General features: G+C 49.2%; 1 protein-coding gene across 1 annotated transcript in view; it reads left to right on the top strand.

Annotated features, from left to right (window-relative positions):
• Positions 1 to 19,237, top strand: part of NEO1 (neogenin 1) — a 740,505-nt gene that overhangs the window by 667,941 nt on the left and 53,327 nt on the right. Inside the window, 1 exon segment of the mRNA XM_030191504.1 lies at positions 16,016 to 16,201. Within this exon segment, the coding sequence (XP_030047364.1) occupies positions 16,016 to 16,201 (186 nt within the window).

The following is a 19,237-nucleotide window of genomic DNA, read 5'->3' as shown; positions in this document are numbered from 1 at the left end:
GCTGTCCTTTCCTACCACTTATTGATTTTCCACATGGCCCTTAGCCACTTGGAGGCAGTAGCTATTAACTAACGGTGGCATTCCCTCATCCAAGGAGCACAGTACTTTGCATGGATACCATCTAAATAACACCCTTGCTGGTATAAGTGGAGATTTGAAGAAGTTAGATGCAGGTTTCTCCTACAGGGTATGTCTCAGTCTCTCAGTCTTAGCAGACAGAACAATAATAATGCATATCAAAGAAAATTTGTAGGCTTTTGGAAGCTTTCTTTTTTTAATAGGGTGCCTGTGTGACATGTCCAGAAGAGCTGCAAAAAAGAGAGGGTCCAATAGTACACAAAATACAGCAAACAAAAGAAGCTTTTATTTGGCAGTTTTTCAGATCCTCACTGCGCTTTACAGAAGTGTCCAGCACAATTTACCTAAGATACCAAAACGGTTTTTTGGAACCTCATTACAGATTTTGGAAGCATTAGGTACAATCAGACTGAAACTGCATTTTTTAAGGAATATTTATCTCGACCCCTGAGGCAGGCGTGATTGAGTTCCAAAACATGGCCTGTGCTGGATTAATTTCAATAAAGCTTGTACTATTGTTCCAGTTCTGGAGACCCTTTTGTGCTTCTTTATGTCCAGAAGAGCACCTGTGTTATAAAGGTATGTGCCATCTCCATGTCACACAAATTTCCACCTGCGCTAAAGGCTTAAATGTTTGTATGTACTTTGGTGGCAGTTCTATAACAGGGCACACAGGCATCTATTCTATAAAGGAATGTAGGTATTTATGTGCCTAATATTTAGGTGTGATCACTTGTGACAGCCATAGAGCTGGTGTAAGTAAAAGCACCTAAGTGCTTATGTCCTGCCTCTGTGTATGCCCCCATGCAAATGTGCACTATGCAAATTAAGCAGGTATTTGCAGAATAGCACTCAGGCAGCATGCTAGCATTGTGAACGCATACATGCATGCATAAATGCTAGTATACTAAACATTTACAGGTGTAATGCACACATAAATGTACATACCTAGATTATAGAATTCCCCGTTTGTGCATACACTTCTGTTTCATAAAATGTGTTCTCTGTGCACATAGGTAAATGTATTATAAAATACTTGCGTACCCAGACTATGCACAGGAACGCCTGCAAAACAGATCATGCAAAAAGTACGTGTTATCTTACAGTGCATCTACTTTTTACATGGGTTATCCTTATGTGACAATTGTATAAGCTTGTTTCTCAATATAAAACAAGGATAAGCTTTATAAAATTATCTCCTAAATGACGCTTCGTGTCTTCAGTGTCTGGGGGCTGGGCACCGCCCGCAGGCCTGCAGTCTTTGTGCTCTTTTGAAAAAGAGGACTCAGGTAGTGAGATTGGCCCAGTGGAACGCGTTGTTCTCGGGCTCTTCGACGTCAACAGCACGGGATTCATCGAGTGCATCGACGTCGACAGCATCGAAGTCTTCGACCTCTGCATCGGCATCGACTGCATCGAGGCTTCTACCTCCTGCATCGTCGGTACCGAGACATCGAAAGGCTGCGTCGACGTCGGTGGTACCGGGACCTCCGCTATTGCTGATGTCGTCGGACGGTGGTGCTTCGTCTGGAGTGCAGGTGAGGGCTGTCCATTCCCCTGCTGGTGGCGGTGAGCCTTCGGGTGGGTCTCCTCCTGCCCTGAGGGCTCCTGCGGTACAGCCCCCCGAGATCGACCTTCTTCGGCCTTGGCCCCGAGGAAGCGACGGTTGGATTCTACGTCCTCCGCGTCGGTACCGGGAAGCTCCGGTGACATGCTTCGCTTGAAAAAGTCTAAGAAGCATCGACACCGGTCTCCTTCCCGTCTCGGTACTGAGAGCTCTGGGTCACCGAGGGAGTCGGCACCCAGTAGGCATTGGCACCGGGAGGACCGCTCACCCTCTGTTCAGGAGGTGTCAATGCGCTCCCCCCTTGGACAGCCCGGAACCGCCTCCACGCCCGGAACAAACTCTGACCTCTGCCTGCATCGGCTTCTCAGTCTTTCTCCACAGCCGCTCTGCACGAGAGTTTCCGGGCCGTTCTTCCAAAGATTCTTGGAGAGCTGTTGCGCCCTTCTCCTCTGGTACCGGGGGTGCTTGCGCCACCGGTACCATTGGGTGAGGCGACGGCTGGCCCTTTGCCCGAAGTGAGGTCTCCGGAGCGGTACCGGCTAAGGCCGCCTCCCAGGCAGACTCCCCGACGACGTCAGCGGAGGGAGCTTCGCCGGTGCTGGCGAGGGAGTCCACCTCTCGACGCTCCTACCGTGGCCGTGTTCCCACAGAGTCGAGTCGGGCCCGGCTTCAAACGCAGGTCCGTGAACTTGTGTCTGATACCGATGGTGAGGCCTCGTGGGAGGAGGAGGAGGACATCAGATATTTCTCTGACGAGGAGTCTGATGGCCTTCCTTCTGACCCCACTCCCTCCCCTGTAAGGCAGCTTTCTCCTCCCGAGAGTCTGTCTTTCACGGCCTTTGTCCGGGAGATGTCTACGGCCATCCCCTTCCCGGTGGTCGTGGAGGATGAGCCCAGGGCTGAGATGTTTGAGCTCTTGGACTATCCTTCTCCACCTAAGGAAGCGTCCACAGTACCCATGCATCATGTCCTAAAAAAGACATTGCTGGCGAACTGGACCAAGCCATTAACTAATCCCCACATTCCCAAGAAGATCGAATTCCAGTATCGGATCCGTGGGGACCCAGAGCTGATGCGCACTCAGTTGCCTCACGACTCTAGTGTGGTGGATCTGGCCCTAAAGAAGGCTAAGAGTTCTAGAGAGCATGCTTCGGCGCCCCCGGGCAGAGACTCCAGAACCTTAGACTCCTTTGGGAGGAAGGCCTATCATTCCTCTATGCTCGTGGCCAAGATTCAGTCCTACCAGCTCTACACGAGCATCCATATGCGGAACAATGTGCGGCAGTTGGCGGGCTTGGTGGACAAGCTCCCTTCTGAGCAAGCCAAGCCGTTTCAGGAGGTGGTCAGGCAGCTGAAGGCGTGCAGAAAATTCCTGGCCAGAGGGGTATACGATACCTTTGATGTTGCATCCAGGGCCGCTGCTCAAGGTGTGGTGATGCGCAGACTCTTATGGCTGCATGCCTCCGACCTGGAGAATAGGATCCAGCAGCGGATTGCGGACTCCCCTTGCAGAGCGGACAACATTTTTAGAGAAAAGGTCGAACAGGTGATAGAACAGCTCCACCAGCGGGATAACGCTTTCGACAAATTCTCCTGCCGGCAGCCTTCAGCATCTACCTCATCAGGTAGACGTTTTTATGGGGGACGGAGGGCTGCTCCCTACTCTTCTGGTAAGTTTAGGTACAATCCTCCTCGCCAGCCTGCGGCCCAGGCTAAGCCCCAGCGCGCTCGCTCTCGTCAGCAGCGTGCGCCTCAGCAAGGCCCCACGGCTCCCCAGCAAAAGCAGGGGACGAGCTTTTGACTGGCTCCAGCAGAGCATAGCCGGGCGATCTGCCGGTCGGGGGGAGGTTAAAAGTTTTTCACCAAAGGTGGCCTCTTATAACCTCCGATCGTTGGGTTCTTCAAATAGTCCGGCAAGGTTACACCCTCAATTTGGCCTCGAAGCCTCCAAATTGCCCACCGGGAGCTCAGTCCTACAGGTTCCAGTACAAGCAGGTACTTGCAGAGGAACTCTCCACCCTTCTCAGCGCCAATGCGGTCGAGCCCTTGCCATCCGGGCAAGAAGGGCTGGGATTCTATTCCAGGTACTTCCTTGTGGAAAAGAAAACAGGGGGGATGCGTCCCATCCTAGACCTAAGGGCCCTGAACAAATATCTGGTCAAGGAAAAGTTCAGGATGCATTCCCTGATTCAGGAAAACGATTGGCTATGCTCTCTGGACTTGAAGGACGCCTATACGCACATCCCGATATTGCCAGCTCACAGGCAGTATCTGCGATTTCGGCTGGACACACGTCACTTCCAGTACTGTGTGCTACCCTTTGGGCTCGCCTCTGCGCCCAGAGTGTTCACGAAGTGCCTGGCTGTAGTAGCAGCAGCGCTTCGCAGGCTGGGAGTGCACATGTTCCCTTATCTCGACAATTGGCTGGTGAAGAACAATTCCGAGGCAGGAGCTCTACAGTCCATGCAGATGACTATTCGACTCCTGGAGCTACTGGGGTTTGTGATAAATTACCCAAAGTCCCATCTTCTCCCAGTACAGAGACTCGAATTCATAGGAGCTCTGCTGGATTCTCGGACGGCTCGTGCCTATCTTCCGGAGACAAGGGCCAACAATCTGCTGTCCCTCGTCTCCCGGATATGTGACCTGATTCTCTGTTAGAGGGGCAGCCTTCTATACCAGTTTTTCTTGAGAAATCCACCTTTTTTACAGATTAACTGGCTGTGCTGCAGCTCTGTCTGTACATTTTAGACTTAGATCCCTCCCACCCACCCCTAGGGTGATAGTTCTTATATACCCTCCCAAGCAACCTAATCTTCCTGCAGATAACTGCTCTGTCTCTGTGTTCAGGCTCTTCACCTCCTTTCCTCCCACATTTTTCAAACATAGTGGGTGTGACTTGTTCTTACTGGGCAGTGCCTACCTGCCTGCTGCCTACCATTCCAGTTTTAAGCCTCTAATCCAGCTCTGCCGTTCTATCTATCGCTTAACACCTCAGTCACTACATATATACCCGTAACACCTCAGTTACTACTTATGGCCCCTTTACACATTCTCTTCCTTGCCCTGTCCCTTCCTAATCTTTTTCCCCTCCCCCTACCGCTGTCTACCACTGGAACTCACTGCCCACCCATGTCCTCTCCCATCTTGCTCACTACTGCAATACCCTACTCACCCCCGTCCCTCACCACCTCACCATCTCTCCTGTCCCCCTCCTCCTTCCTAGCTCTCAACCTTCAACACTTCCTTCCTGCCATTAACTCATCCCCATTCCTCCTAAGCGCATCCCGTCTTCGTCGCCTTCGTCGCCCTACCTCCCCCACCCTCCTCCGCACTCTCTTGCTCCTCCTCCTGCTATCCGCAGGAGACATCAATCCCAATCCAGGTCCCCCACACCTGTCCTCGTCCTATCCATGCAAACGTTTCCGGGATGTCTCCAATCTCATATCTATTCCCCTCCTCCCCCCCTCTTCCCTCCCCTTCTCATGTGCACTGTGGAATGCCCACTCGGTCTGCAACAAACTTCCCTTCACCCACGATCTCTTCATCTCTCATTCCCTTCACCTGCTTGCCCTAACTGAAACCTGGCTCTCCCCTGACGACTCTGCCTCAGTTGCGGCTCTATGCCATGGAGGCTATCTCTTCTCCCATACTCCCCGCCTAGTTGGCCGTGGAGGAGGCGTCGGGTTACTACTCTCGCCCTCCTGTAGCTTCCAACCCCTCCTCCTACCACAGTCTCACTGCTTCTCATCCTTTGAAGTCCACTCCATCCGTCTATTCTACCCGTTGCCACTCAGAGTGGCAGTCATTTACCGCCCCCCTGATAAATCCCTCCCTCCTTCCTCACCGACTTCGATGCCTGGCTTTCTGTTTTTCTTGAACCCTCATCTCCATCCCTCATTCTCGGAGACTTCAACATACACGTTGATGACCTGTCCAACTCTCACGCTTCTCAGTTCCTCACTCTAACATCCTCCTTCAACCTCCAGCTATGTTCCACCACCCCTACTCACCGTGATGGCCATTGCCTTGACCTCGTCCTCTCCTCTTCCGGCTCACCCTCCAATTTCCACACCTCAGCTCTTCCTGTCTCTGATCATCACCTGATCACCTTCACACTTCTTCACCCTCCCCCTCAGCCCCGCCCAACATTAACCACTATTTCCAGGAATCTCCAGATTATTGACCCTCCCACCTTATCATCTAGTATTTCTAATCTCCTCCCCTCCATCATGTCCTCCGAGTCTGTTGACGAGGCTGTCTCCGCTTACAATGCCACTCTCTCCTCTGCTCTGGACACCCTTGCACCATCCACCTCCCGTCCCACAAGGCGTACTAATCCCCAGCCCTGGCTGACCCCTTGCATCCGTTACCTTCGCTCCTGCGCCCGATCTGCTGAACGCCTCTGGAGGAAATCTCGCACCCATTCAGATTTCCTTCACTACAAATTCATGCTATCCTCCTTCCAGTCCTCACTATTCCTTGCCAAACAGGACTATTACACCCAATTGACTAATTCTCTCAGCTCTAACCCTCGTCGTCTCTTCGCCACCCTTAACTCCCTCCTCAAAGTGCCCTCCGCTCCCACCCCCCCGTCACTCTCTCCTCAATCACTGGCTGACTACTTCCGCGACAAGGTGCAAAAGGATCAACCTTGAGTTCACTACCAAGCCACCTCCTCCTCTTCACCCTTCAACCCTCTCCCTCAACCAACCAACCCAGACCTCCTTCTCCTCCTTTCCTGATATCTCCGAGGAGGAAACCGCCCGCCTTCTTTCCTCCTCAAAATGCACCACTTGTTCCTCTGATCCCATCCCCACCAACTTACTTAACACCATCTCTCCTACTATCACCCCTCCATCTGTCATATCCTCAACCTCTCTCTCTCCACTGCAACTGTCCCCGACACCTTCAAGCATGCTGTAGTCACGCCACTCCTCAAAAAAACCATCACTAGACCCTACCTGTCCCTCCAACTACCGCCCCATCTCCCTCCTACCCTTCCTCTCCAAGACACTTGAGCGCGCAGTCCACAGCCGCTGCCTTGATTTTCTCTCCTCTCATGCCATCCTTGATCCGCTTCAATCCGGTTTTCGCCCTCTTCACTCGACAGAAACAGCACTTTCTAAAGTCTGTAATGACCTGTTCCTTGCCAAATCCAGAGGCCACTACTCCATCCTCATCCTCCTGGATCTATCCGCCGCTTTTGACACTGTCAATCATGACTTACTTCTTGCCACACTGTCCTCATTTGGGTTCCAGGGCTCTGTCCTCTCCTGGTTCTCCTCCTATCTCTCCCACCGCACCTTCAAAGTTCACTCTCGTGGATCTTCCTCCACCCCCATCCCCTTATCTGTTGGTGTTCCCCAGGGATCGGTCCTTGGACCCCTTCTCTTCTCAATCTACACCTCTTCCCTGGGCTCCCTGATCTCATCTCATGGTTTCCAGTATCATCTCTATGCTGATGACACCCAACTGTATCTCTCCACACCAGACATCACCGCGGAGACCCAGGCAAAGGTATCGGCCTGCTTATCCGACATTGCTGCCTGGATGTCCAACCGCCACCTGAAACTGAACATGTCCAAGACCGAGCTTATCGTCTTTCCACCAAAACCCACTTCTCCTCTTCCTCCACTTTCTATCTCAGTTGATAACACCCTCATCCTCCCCGTCTCATCTGCCCGCAACCTCGGAGTCATCTTTGACTCCTCTCTCTCCTTCTCTGCGCATATCCAGCAGATAGCCAAGACCTGTCGCTTCTTCCTCTTTAACATCAGCAAAATTCGCCCTTTCCTCTCTGAACACACCACCCGAACTCTCGTCCACGCTCTCATTACCTCTCGCCTGGACTACTGCAACTTACTCCTCACCGGCCTCCACTTAGCCATCTATCCCCCCTTCAGTCTGTTCAGAACTCTGCTGCACGTCTCATATTCCGCCAGAACCGATATACTCATATCACCCCTCTCCTCAGGTCACTTCACTGGCTTCCGATCAGATACCGCATTCAATTCAAGCTTCTCCTTCTTACCTACAAATGCACTCAGTCTGCTGCCCCTCACTACCTCTCTACCCTCATCTCCCCTTACGTTCCCGCCCGTAACCTCCGTTCACAGGATAAATCCCTCCTCTCAGTACCCTTCTCCACCACCGCCAACTCCAGGCTCCGCTCATTCTGCCTCGCCTCACCCTATGCTTGGAACAACCTTCCTGAACCCTTACGCCAAGCCCCCTCCCTGCCCGTCTTCAAGTCTTTGCTTAAAGCCCACCTCTTCAATGCTGTGTTCGGCACCTAACCCTTACCATTCAGTGAATCCAGACTGCCCCAATTTGACTGCCCCTATCGGACCGACCGTTCACTTGTCTATTAGATTGTAAGCTCTTTGAGCAGGGACTGTCTCTCTTTGTTAAATTGTACAGCGCTGCGTAACCCTAGTAGCGCTCTATAAATGTTAAGTAGTAGTAGTAGTAGTAGTAGGATATGAGCGTCCCAGCAGATCACAGCTCGGCAGATGTTGAGATTGCTTGGCCACATGGCCTCCACAGTCCATGTGACTCCCATGGCTCGTCTTCACATGCGATCTGCTCAATGGACCCTCGCTTCCCAGTGGTTTCAGGCCGCTGGGGATCTAGAAGACGTGATCCACCTGTCCACGAGTTTTCTCAAATCCCTGTATTGGTGGACGATTTGGTCCAATTTGACTCTGGGACGCCCTTTCCAAATTCCTCAGCCACAAAAGGTGCTGACTACGGATGCGTCTCTCCTGGGGTGGGGAGCTCATGTCGATGGGCTTCACACCCAGGGAAGCTGGTCCCTCCAGGAATGCGATCTGCAGCTCAATCTCCTGGAGTTACGAGCGGTCTGGAACGCTCTGAAGGCTTTCAGAGATCGGCTGACCTACCAAATTATCCAAATTCAGACAGACAACCAGGTTGCCATGTTTTAGATCAACAAGCAGGGGGGCACCGGATCTCGCCCCCTGTGTCAGGAAGCCGTCAGCATGTGGCTGTGGGCTCGCCGTCACGGCATGTTTCTCCAAGCCACATATCTGGCAGGCGTAAACAACAGTCTGGCCGACAGGTTGAGCAGGATTATGCAACCTCACGAGTGGTCGCTCAACTCCAGAGTAGTGCGCCAGATCTTCCAGGTGTGGGGCACCCCCTTGGTAGATCTCTTTGCATCTCGAGCCAACCACAAGGTCCCTCAGTTCTGTTCCAGACTTCAGGCCCACGGCCGACTGGCATCGGATGCCTTCCTCCTGGATTGGGGGGAAGGCCTGCTGTATGCTTATCCTCCCATACCTCTGGTGGGGAAGACTTTGTTGAAACTCAAGCAAGACCGAGGCACCATGATTCTGATTGCTCCTTTTTGGCCGCGTCAGATCTGGTTCCCTCTTCTTCTGGAGTTGTCCTCCGAAGAACCGTGGAGATTGGAGTGTTTTCCGACCCTCATCACCCAGAACGAAGGGGCGCTTCTGCATCCCAACCTCCAGTCTCTGGCTCTCACGGCCTGGATGTTGAGAGCGTAGACTTTGCCTCTTTGGGTCTGTCGGAGGGTGTCTCCCGTGTCTTGCTTGCTTCCAGAAAAGATTCCACTAATAGGAGTTACTTCTTTTTATGGAGGAGGTTTGCCTTCTGGTGTGACAGCAAGGCCTTAGATCCTCGCTCCTGTCCTACACAGACCCTGCTTGAATACCTTCTGCACCTGTCTGAGTCTGGTCTCAAGACCAACTCTGTAAGGGTTCACCTTAGCGCAATCAGTGCATACCATTACCGTGTGGAAGGTAAGCCGATCTCAGGACAGCCTTTAGTTGATCGCTTCATGAGAGGTTTGCTTTTGTCAAAGCCCCCCGTCAAACCTCCTACAGTGTCATGGGATCTCAATGTCGTTCTCACCCAGCTGATGAAACCTCCTTTTGAGCCACTGAACTCCTGCCATCTGAAGTACTTGACCTGGAAGGTCATTTTCTTGGTGGCAGTTACTTCAGCTCGTAGAGTCAGTGAGCTTCAGGCCCTGGTAGCCCAGGCCCCTTAAACCAGATTTCATCATAATAGAGTAGTCCTCCGCACTCACCCTAAGTTCTTGCCGAAGGTAGTGTTGGAGTTCCATCTGAACCAGTCAATTGTCTTGCCAACATTCTTTCCCCGTCCGCATTCCTGCCCTGCTGAACGTCAGCTGCACACATTGGACTGCAAAAGAGCATTGGCCTTCTATCTGGAGCGGACACAGCCCAACAGACAGTCCGCCCAATTGTTTGTTTCTTTTGATCCCAATAGGAGGGGAGTGGCTGTGGGGAAACGCACCATTTCAAATTGGCTAGCAGATTGCATTTCCTTCATTTACCGCCCAGGCTGGGCTGGCTCTTGAGGGTCATGTCACGGCTCATAGTGTTAGAGCCATGGCAGCGTCAGTGGCCCACTTGAAGTCAGCCACTATTGAAGAGATTTGCAAGGCTGCGACGTGGTCATCTTTCCACACATTCACATCTCATTACTGCCAGCAGCAGGATACCCGACGCGACAGTCGGTTCGGGCAGTCAGTGCTTCAGAATCTGTTCGGGGTTTAGAATCCAACTCCACCCCCCTAGGCCCATGTTTATTCTGTTCCAGGCTACACTCTCAGTTAGTTGGATAAGTTGTTAGGTCAATCTCAATTATGTCCTCGCAGTTGCGAGGCCCAATTGACCATGTTTCTTGTTTTGAGTGAGCCTGGGGGCTAGGGATACCCCATCAGTGAGAACAAGCAGCCTGCTTGTCCTCGGAGAAAGCGAATGCTACATACCTGTAGAAGGTATTCTCCGAGGACAGCAGGCTGATTGTTCTCACATACCCGCCCGCCTCCCTTTTGGAGTTGTGTCTTCCCTTGTCTTTGTCCTGCTATATACGGGACTGACGAACACGAGCCGGTTCGGGCGGGAAGACGGTTGCGCATGCGCGGTGCGCATGGGCGCGCGAGGGCTAGTAAAAGCCTTTGCTAGTGAAGATTCCATCTCTTATTGGTAACCAATGTAGCTCATATAAAAGTTTTCCCTTGTATTGTGGTAAAGCCCCATCCAGCGCATCCCAGACTTCTAAAAACATATTTCTTCAGTCTGGCCTTTCTGAATACAAAGAACTCTATTTGAAATTTACCCACACCTTTTTCTTAATATTGTTTCCCTATAGTCCTGCCTAATTATGCTCTCACCTATCCACCCTTAATTATTTGTTTGTCCCTGGTTACTTACTGCACACATATTAATTTGCTTCTTGATGTTATTGTAATTTGTGTAATTTGTTTTATTCACTTTATTGTTTGTAAGCCGCATTGAACTTCAGTCTGTTTCGGGCTAATGAGGGGTATAAGTGTCATAAATAAATAAATAAATTTTGCTATGTTAGAAAATTGGCAAGATTGGTTTTTTTATTTAGGGAGTTAGAACCAGGATAGTAGGTACACACCCTACATGTCTCATCGGGAGCTGACTAATGAGAGTTCATTGACAAAAGAAAAATCGTGGTACCCACTACAAAAAAGGATACCATGGAGGCTGATAAATAGCCATTTTCTTTCCTAAATTGATATTGTATAAACTGCGCAGACCCGGACCAGTGTTAGTTGTAAAGTAGATTTGCTGAAAGTTGAATTAACTAAACTTATGGTACTTAATGAAAGAAAAAGGAGATAAAAACCGAAAATTAAAAGGTTGAGTTTTACAAAGAAATCATTGATGAGATAGTTAATCCTGATAAAACCTGAGATAAAAACCGAAAATTAAAAGGTTGAGTTTTACAAAGAAATCATTGATGAGATAGTTAATCCTGTAAATTAGAAACTGTGTAGAATAGTACTTATTTGACGTTGAAGGACTGTTAGTTTTGTAAGCCAATACTTTCACAAATGTAGTTTCCTAGAAGAAAATTGTACAGGGGTTTTATTAATGTGGTGAACTTTATGTATTTTTATTTACAGTAGAAATAATTTGTATATTTGGCAATCAAATAGGAAGTGAAGTTCTTAACATTATAGGTTTGAATGTACAACAAAGTTCAAAATGCTATGTTTGAAAGGATTTGTATTTGACCACAATACTGAGAAAAAAGTGTTGGGTCCTTTTTATGCATGAAGGTTTAGAAAACACTAATTATTTTCTAGAGGGTGGCCCATTACAATATAATTTTTTTTCTTACATTTGTACCCCGCACTTTCCCACTCATAGCAGGTTCAATGCGGCTTACATATTATATACAGGTACTTATTTGTACCTGGGGCAATGGAGGGTTAAGTGACTTGCCCAGAGTCACAAGGAGCTGCCTGTGCCTGCAGTGGGAATCGAACCCAGTTCCCCAGGACCAAAGTCCACCACTCTAACCACTAGGCCACTCCCCCACAGCGTATGAGGACCACTTGGCAGTCTAGTTGTTCTGGTCTAGACTGTTGAGGATATGTCCTAGCTGCCAATCATGAAAGTTTGATCTCCTGGAGGATATAACTTATTGTCTGCTCTTGTTTTCCTATCTAGTTCTTCCCTACTGCAAGTAGATGGGCATACAAGTTTCCATACTTAATTTTACAACTAGCATCTGGATAATACCCAAGCATCATCAATTTGGTTAGCTTCTTGAGAGTTGTAGCCTGCAGTACCTGCAAAACAACAAGAAAGGAGTGAGATAGATTCAAAGAGGAAGTCAAAAAGAAAATCAAAATTGTAAGAGTGTTTATTTTTGTTACATTTGTACCCGCGCTTTCCCCCTCATGGCAGGCTCAATGCGGCTTACATGGGGCAATGGAGGGTTAAGTGACTTGCCCAGAGTCACAAGGAGCTGCCTGTGCCTGAAGTGGGAATCGAACTCAGTTTCACAGTTCCCCAGGACCAAAGTCCACCACCCTAACCACTAGGCACTCCTCCACTTTATTATAAGAAGGCATAAAAAAACCACCACCCTAACCACTAGGCCACTCCTCCACTTTATTATAAGAAGCATAAAAAAGACCCTTAAGATATAGGGTCTATCTGATAATAAAAAAGCATAAAACCGACCTAACACAGCTGTGTTTCGGCACAAAGGCCTGCCCAGGGGTCAAACCAATCGTTTGTATGGTGGTGACAAAACTTGACTTGGAGAAGATATCAGAATCCTATCTGCTAAAATGCCATGTGGTCCCAAATGAGGGAAACGCTCTGAAAAGCCAGCAGTGCCTCACTGCAAAGTTGATGATGTAATCAATGCAGTTTGCTGGTTTTTACCATCCCTGCTAGTGGGTTCTTCCAAACTTCTACCATCCATTTAGAGAAATGTTTTCTCGTTACATCTGAAACCAGTGGCGTAGGCAGAAGGCAATTTTTGGGTGGGCCAACAGGTTGGATGGATGGGCACTAGAGAAACACCAGCCACCTGATATGCCCTGCCCCCACGCCCCTACTCCTACCGCACACCTACCCCACTCCCAATAACTTCAATGGGAGTAGCAGTGCTGGCCTCAGTGGCTGCAGGCCACATTGAGAGCTATGGGAAATATAAGAGGGTGCACTCTTCATCCTCCATTGAGCCAGGGTCCGCCAACACACATATGCTTTCCCCCAAATGTGCCCTAAATAGTTACAGTGGGGGCCCTGAAATATCAATACTCTATGAAGAAAACTGAACAAGCCAAAGTACTATAGAAACACTACATAGAAAATTGATGCTAATAGAATACTTTGGGTCACACACACAGAACTCAAATGCCAAATACAGAATAAGTGACCACAAACCTAAACAAATTAAATCAAAATCCCAAGAGGCCAGGACCTTGCATTTAGCACAACACAGAGAAATACAAAGAGATGCATTTTCTCCTATACTGTGCAAAATATGATAGCACATGCAAGAGACAGTGTTAGGGGAGGTACAACTAGGGCAAACTGCGTTTGGCCCCCTAGCCAGAGAGAACCCCAGGCCAGCTGGAAGCTGAAGAAGGCAGCTGTTAGTAAGCTTTGGGGTCCCCTCCTAAATATCTGCCTTGGGCCCCAGCCATATTCTAACACCCAGGTCTGGCAGGATGTACATTTCAAATCTGACACATTCTAATCACAAAATAGAAAATAAATTCTTTTTTTCTATCTTTTGTTGTCTGCTCATTTATTTTCCAAGTCATGTTGGGCCCAGCTCTGGTTTCTACATCCTTCTGTCTTCTCTTAACTCACTCACCAAGGTCTCATGTCCATTTGATATTTCTACTCTCTCTCCATGTCCACTATCCATCTTCTTCCATCTCTGTACCTCTATCTTCCTCCATGTTTAGTATCTCCCTTACTCTGTGTCCCTATATTTCTCTGTCCGGCTTCTCCCCTCTCTTTGTCCCCAGTGCCATTATATCTCTACCCTCTCTGACCCTATCCCATCCAGCTTCTCTCCCTCTCACTCCCTCCCCTTTCCAGCATCTAGTTTGGTTGCTTGATTCCCTGCCAGCCCGCCCTCTCTTCCTTCCTCCCTCATGCTGTAGGTTTAGTATTTGTTCCCTTTTCCTTCATCTCCTTAGTCTGGTATCTGTGTTTTCCTTACCCTCCTCTTTGTGCTGTACCAGTAGTTCTCTCCCTTCCCTCCATTTCTCCTCCCCCTCTTTTCTTCCACATCCAGCAGCCTCTCTTCCTTCCATCCAGATCCCTTCCTCCTCTTCCTCCCACATCCAGCAGCTCTCTTCCTTCCATCCAGTCTCCCTCCTCCTCTTCCTCCCTTATCCAGCAGCTCTCCAGTCCCTTCTTCTTCTCCCTTCCATGTCCAGCAGCTCTCTCCCTTTCCTCCAGTCCCTTCTTCCTCCCTTGTCCAGCAGCTCTCCAGCCCCTTCCTCCTCTCCCTCCCATGTCCAGCAGCTCTCCCCCTTCCATCCGGTCCCCTCCTCCTCTTCCTCCCTTATCCAGCAGCTCTCCAGTCCCTTCTTCCTCTCCCTTCCATGTCTAGCAGCTCTGTCCCTTCCCTCCAGTCCCTTCTTTCTCTTCCTCCCTTGTCAAGCAGATCTCCAGCCCCTTCCTACTCTCCCTCCCATGTCCAGATCTCCAGCCCCTTTCTTCTCCCCCTCCCATCATGTCCAGCAGCTCTCAGCCACTTTCCCTCCAGGCCCACGCACCCAACATCCTTCACTGCTGTGACGCTGCCTTTTCTCCCGTGGTTCCGGGTACGGCCGTCCGGGAAGCAGCGTTCAGTGTTGCCTACCTTCCCTGAAATAATTCTTCTCCCCAGGCTCCGCTGCATCGGGTCCCTGCCTGCATTCTCTTTTTTGCCCATCGCACAGCGCTTCCATTCACACAGGCAGTTCCGCTCCTCCTGCTGCGTCCATCCAGCCCTCTCTATGCACTTCCTGTTTACGTAGGGCCAAGTGGACGTGGCAGGGGGGGAGCGGAGCTGCCTGTGAGAATGGCAGCGCTGCGCGATGGGTGAAAAAGAGAATGCAGGCAGGGACCGATGCAGTGGAGCCTGGGGAGAAAAATTATTTCAGAGCAGGTAGGCAACGCTGAACGCTGCCTCCAGACGGCCGTACCCGGAGCCGCGGGAGAAAAGGCAGTGACAGCAGCGAAGGATGTTGGGTGGGCGGGCCTGGAGGGAAAGTGGCTGGGCCCGGGCCCGCCCCGTGGCTACTCCCCTGTCTGAAACTTCCTCCTTCCAACTTCAGTTCTTGAAACATATTAGTGATCAGTATTTATGTAGAACTGTAGCTAATATAGTATTGTTCTTAAATTCTATACGTTTAGGATGTTGTGATTGGTAACGGTTGTTATGGTATCATTACTTGATTTTATTGCAGCATTGATTACATATTTAAAAAAACAAGAAATAGAGAAGTATTATTTAAAAGGCTACAGTAGCCAATCTGAATTTGAACTCTGGTGCTGTAAAATAATAGACACTTGGAATTACTAGATTTGATGGGTCCTAAACGTCATTCAGACTTCAGTTTCCCTTAAATGTTGGTGATTCAGTCAAAAATGCCACATTAGCTCCAAGCTATAACTCTATCATTACATAGAAGAGTCTATATTTGCAGGATTTCTGTTTTTGTTTGTTTACAGATCTGCATTTACAGGAGTGGAGGAGTGGCCTAGTGGTGAGGGTGGTGACTTTGGTCTTGGGGAACTGAGGAACTGAGTTCAATTCCCACTTCAGGCACAGGCAGCGCCTTGTGACTCTGGGCAAATCACTTAACCCATTGCCCCATGTAAGCCGCATTGAGCCTGCCATGAGTGGGAAAGCGCAGGGTACAAATGTAAAATATATAAAACTACTCAAACAAGGGGACTCTGACTTTTAGTGAACCTTGGTCCCAAATCTCTGGGCTTCCACTACCATCACCCACTCTAGTTACCATGAAATGTGATTACTGTCTTTCTAACATTTTTATCTTGTGGACAGGTTACATCATTTACTACAGCACTGATGTGAATGCTGAACTTCATGACTGGGTGATTGAACCTGTGGTGGGAAACCGATTGACACACCAAATTCAAGAACTAACCATTGACACACCATACTTCTTCAAGATTCAGGCTCGCAATTCTAAGGGCATGGGGCCTATGTCGAAGCAGTGCAGTTCCGGACCCTAAGGTAGATGGTACTTAACACCTAACAAAAATACATATTTCTGCTGTGGAATAATTAGAGACCACATTTTTGAAAATTAGAGACAGTCTCTAAGAGGTTAGGAATAAAAATCCTGGTGTCAGGACGACAGGGAGTAAATCAAAACCATTTTCCTGTGAAGTCATGGCTAGTTGAAAAGTGCAATAATAACAAACTGTTATCTTTTAGTCTGTCACTTTCTCCCTTTATAGGATGATATTAATTTCAGTACACGTCCACCTTTTCCTCTTCCCAAGAACAGACTAAAACCAGTATTCCCAATCATCTCTTGCTTGCTGCTGTGTATATTAGGATTAAGATATTATTAAGCGAGAGGAAGTGATGTCACGGACCGGAATCGGAGCTCCGTCGGGGCATTGTTTAGAAGCGAGCAAACATCCCACAGACTAGAGCAGCATCTCGAAGAGTGCATCGAAGGGGAAAGGTCCCTGAGGTATGCCGCCGAAGAAGAGACTGGAGCAATTCCGTTTTTCGATGGATCAAAGTAAGAAAACGCCAGCGGCTTCGGGCGGGACCAGAGCAGAGTGAAGCAAAGATGGCGGCGAATTCGGCTGCGGCCAGGGAGGAGCACGCTGAGAGGGACTCTAGGCTGGCAAGATTGCAAAATCAGAAGTAGTGGCTTGGTTTCAAGAATTGAAGGCCATCTGGCGGGGGTCCGAAAGGATATACAAACTGCCCTGAGAGAAATTAGGGCTGAAATTCGCGACTTGGGAATTGCATGTCGGTGAGGTGGAGGGAGGGGATGGAGACTCTTCAGCAGGACATGGGGAAACTGCATAAAGTGGTGAATGCTGACACGCGGGAATTACAACAACTCAGTGAGCAGGTGGAAGACTGGAAAATAGCTCACGCCGAAACAATTTGCGATTCAAAGGAATCCCTGACTTGGATATATTTAGCACTGTGAAGCAGTGATTCGAGAGTTGTGTGGGTTCATTTTGAATTCTGAGGAAGGTGGTCAACTACCAGACCTCCGCATCCAGAGAGCGGCACAGAGTGGCTGGCCCGCAGTGAGAATCTAACCTGAGGGGCATTGTAGTGTGTTTTGCTGACTTCCCCATGAAGGAGAAGGGATTGTCTAAAGCGAGGCAACAAAAAAAGATTCTTTGGGAAAAACTGTAAGATTGGAGTGTTTCAAGAATTCTGGCATGGACTACTTTGCAAAAGCATCTAGCCTTTCAAGAAGCCACGATATTTATGAGGTCAAACGGGATCCAGTACAGGTGACTATTCCCATTTGGGATGTGGGCTAACGGTGGACAGTAAATCGAGAATATTGAGAATATTATGCAGATAAGCAGTTATTTAGGGGGTGCTATGTATAGGGGGTCTGTAGGGAAGAGGGGAGGGAGGGCAGAGTACCCTGGGGAGTATGGGGAGCATGGAAATATGTTGGAAGCTGGTGAGGTGTGAGATGGAACTGGAGGGATTTTGGGTGAGGGAATTAAAATTATGCAAGTTTTGGGGGTGGAGGGGATGGAGGGAGGTTGGGTAGAAGGGTATGGGATGAATGAATGCAGTGGATGTGGGTGAATGCAGGGTGATGGGAGGGGTACGGATTAGCTTTTGAGAGGTTAAGTCCCGGGAGAGTGCGTGATTCCTCGTGGGATTGCGACCCTCAAGGGAGGAATACTGGCTTCAGCCTAACCCCTGGTAAGCCTTTCCTCGGCTGAGAGGTGCCCAGCTCTACCACCGGCTGCCTTTCAGGTGCTGTGGAGGACTTGCAGCTCATCTGCATATCCTTTACAGCCTCTCCGGGGTGACTCCCAGGTCCACTCTGATCCACTCAGGGCCTCCGCTCTAGGTGCCGCACGCCGGGACATTTTTCTCTTTACATTTCTTTTCTCCCAGGTACTACTTATGGCTCCAGTACACTTTTTCTTCTTAGTACTGTCCCTTCCTAATCTGTTCTTCTCCATCTGAAACCACTGTACACTGCAGGAACACATTGCCCACCCTCTGTATTCATCATCTCACCATCTCTTTTTTCCCCTCTTCCTTTTTCTCAGCTCTCAACCTTCAACATTTCCTTCCTTCCATTCATCCATCTCCTTTCTATCTGAGTACATCTTGCCTTTGTCGCTGTCGTCATACCTCTCCTACTCGTCTCCATACTCTCTTGCTCCTTCTCCTGCTCTCCGCTGGGGACATTAATCCCAATCCTGGTCCTCCACATCAGCTCTCATCCTATTTGTGCAGGTTACACCGTGATATCTCCAATCTAATTTCTGTTCCTCTCCTCCTTCCCTTCTTCCCTGCCTTTCTCTTGCGCTCTGTGGAATGCCCGCTCTGTCTGTAACAAATTTTTCTACATCCATGACCTCTTTATCTCTCATAATCTCAATCTGCTTGCCCTGAAACTTGGCTTTACCCTGAAGACTCTGCTTCAGTCGCAGCCATGGAGGTTATCTTTCTCCCATACTCCTCGCCTGGTTGGATGCAGAGGTGGTGTCGGGCTACTACTTTCAACCCGCTTGTAGATTTCAAACCTCTTCTTCCACCTCAGTCTCACTGTTTTTCTTCCTTCGAAGTCCACTGCATCCCTCTATTTGCTCCTTTGCCTCTCCGAGTAGCAGTCATTTATCGACCCCCTGATAAGTCCCCTTCTTCCTTTCTCACTGACTTTGATGCCTGGCTTTCCTTCTTCTTGAGCCTTCATCTCCTTCCTTCATTCTTGGGGATTTTAACATTCGTGCTGATATATCCTCTGACTCTTATGCTTCTCAGTTTCTTGCTTTAATATCCTCTTTCAGTCTTCAACTGTGCTCCACTGCCCCCACTCACCACAATGGCCACTGTCTTGATCTTATCCTCTTCTCAAACTGCTCACTCTCCAGTTTCTGTGCCTCAACTCTTCCCCTCTCTGACCATCATCTGATAACTTTCACACTTAAACATCCTCCTCCCCAGTCCGTCCAATCTTAACCAATACATTTAGGAATCTTCAGGCTATTGACCCTTCTACTCTGTCCTCCAGTGTCTCAAATCTCTTCT

Source organism: Microcaecilia unicolor, chromosome 1 (genome assembly GCF_901765095.1).
Source record: "Microcaecilia unicolor chromosome 1, aMicUni1.1, whole genome shotgun sequence".
Classification (NCBI taxonomy): Eukaryota; Metazoa; Chordata; class Amphibia; order Gymnophiona; family Siphonopidae; genus Microcaecilia; species Microcaecilia unicolor.
Note: the sequence above shows the minus strand (reverse complement) of the source record. Positions and strands in the feature narration are given on the sequence as shown.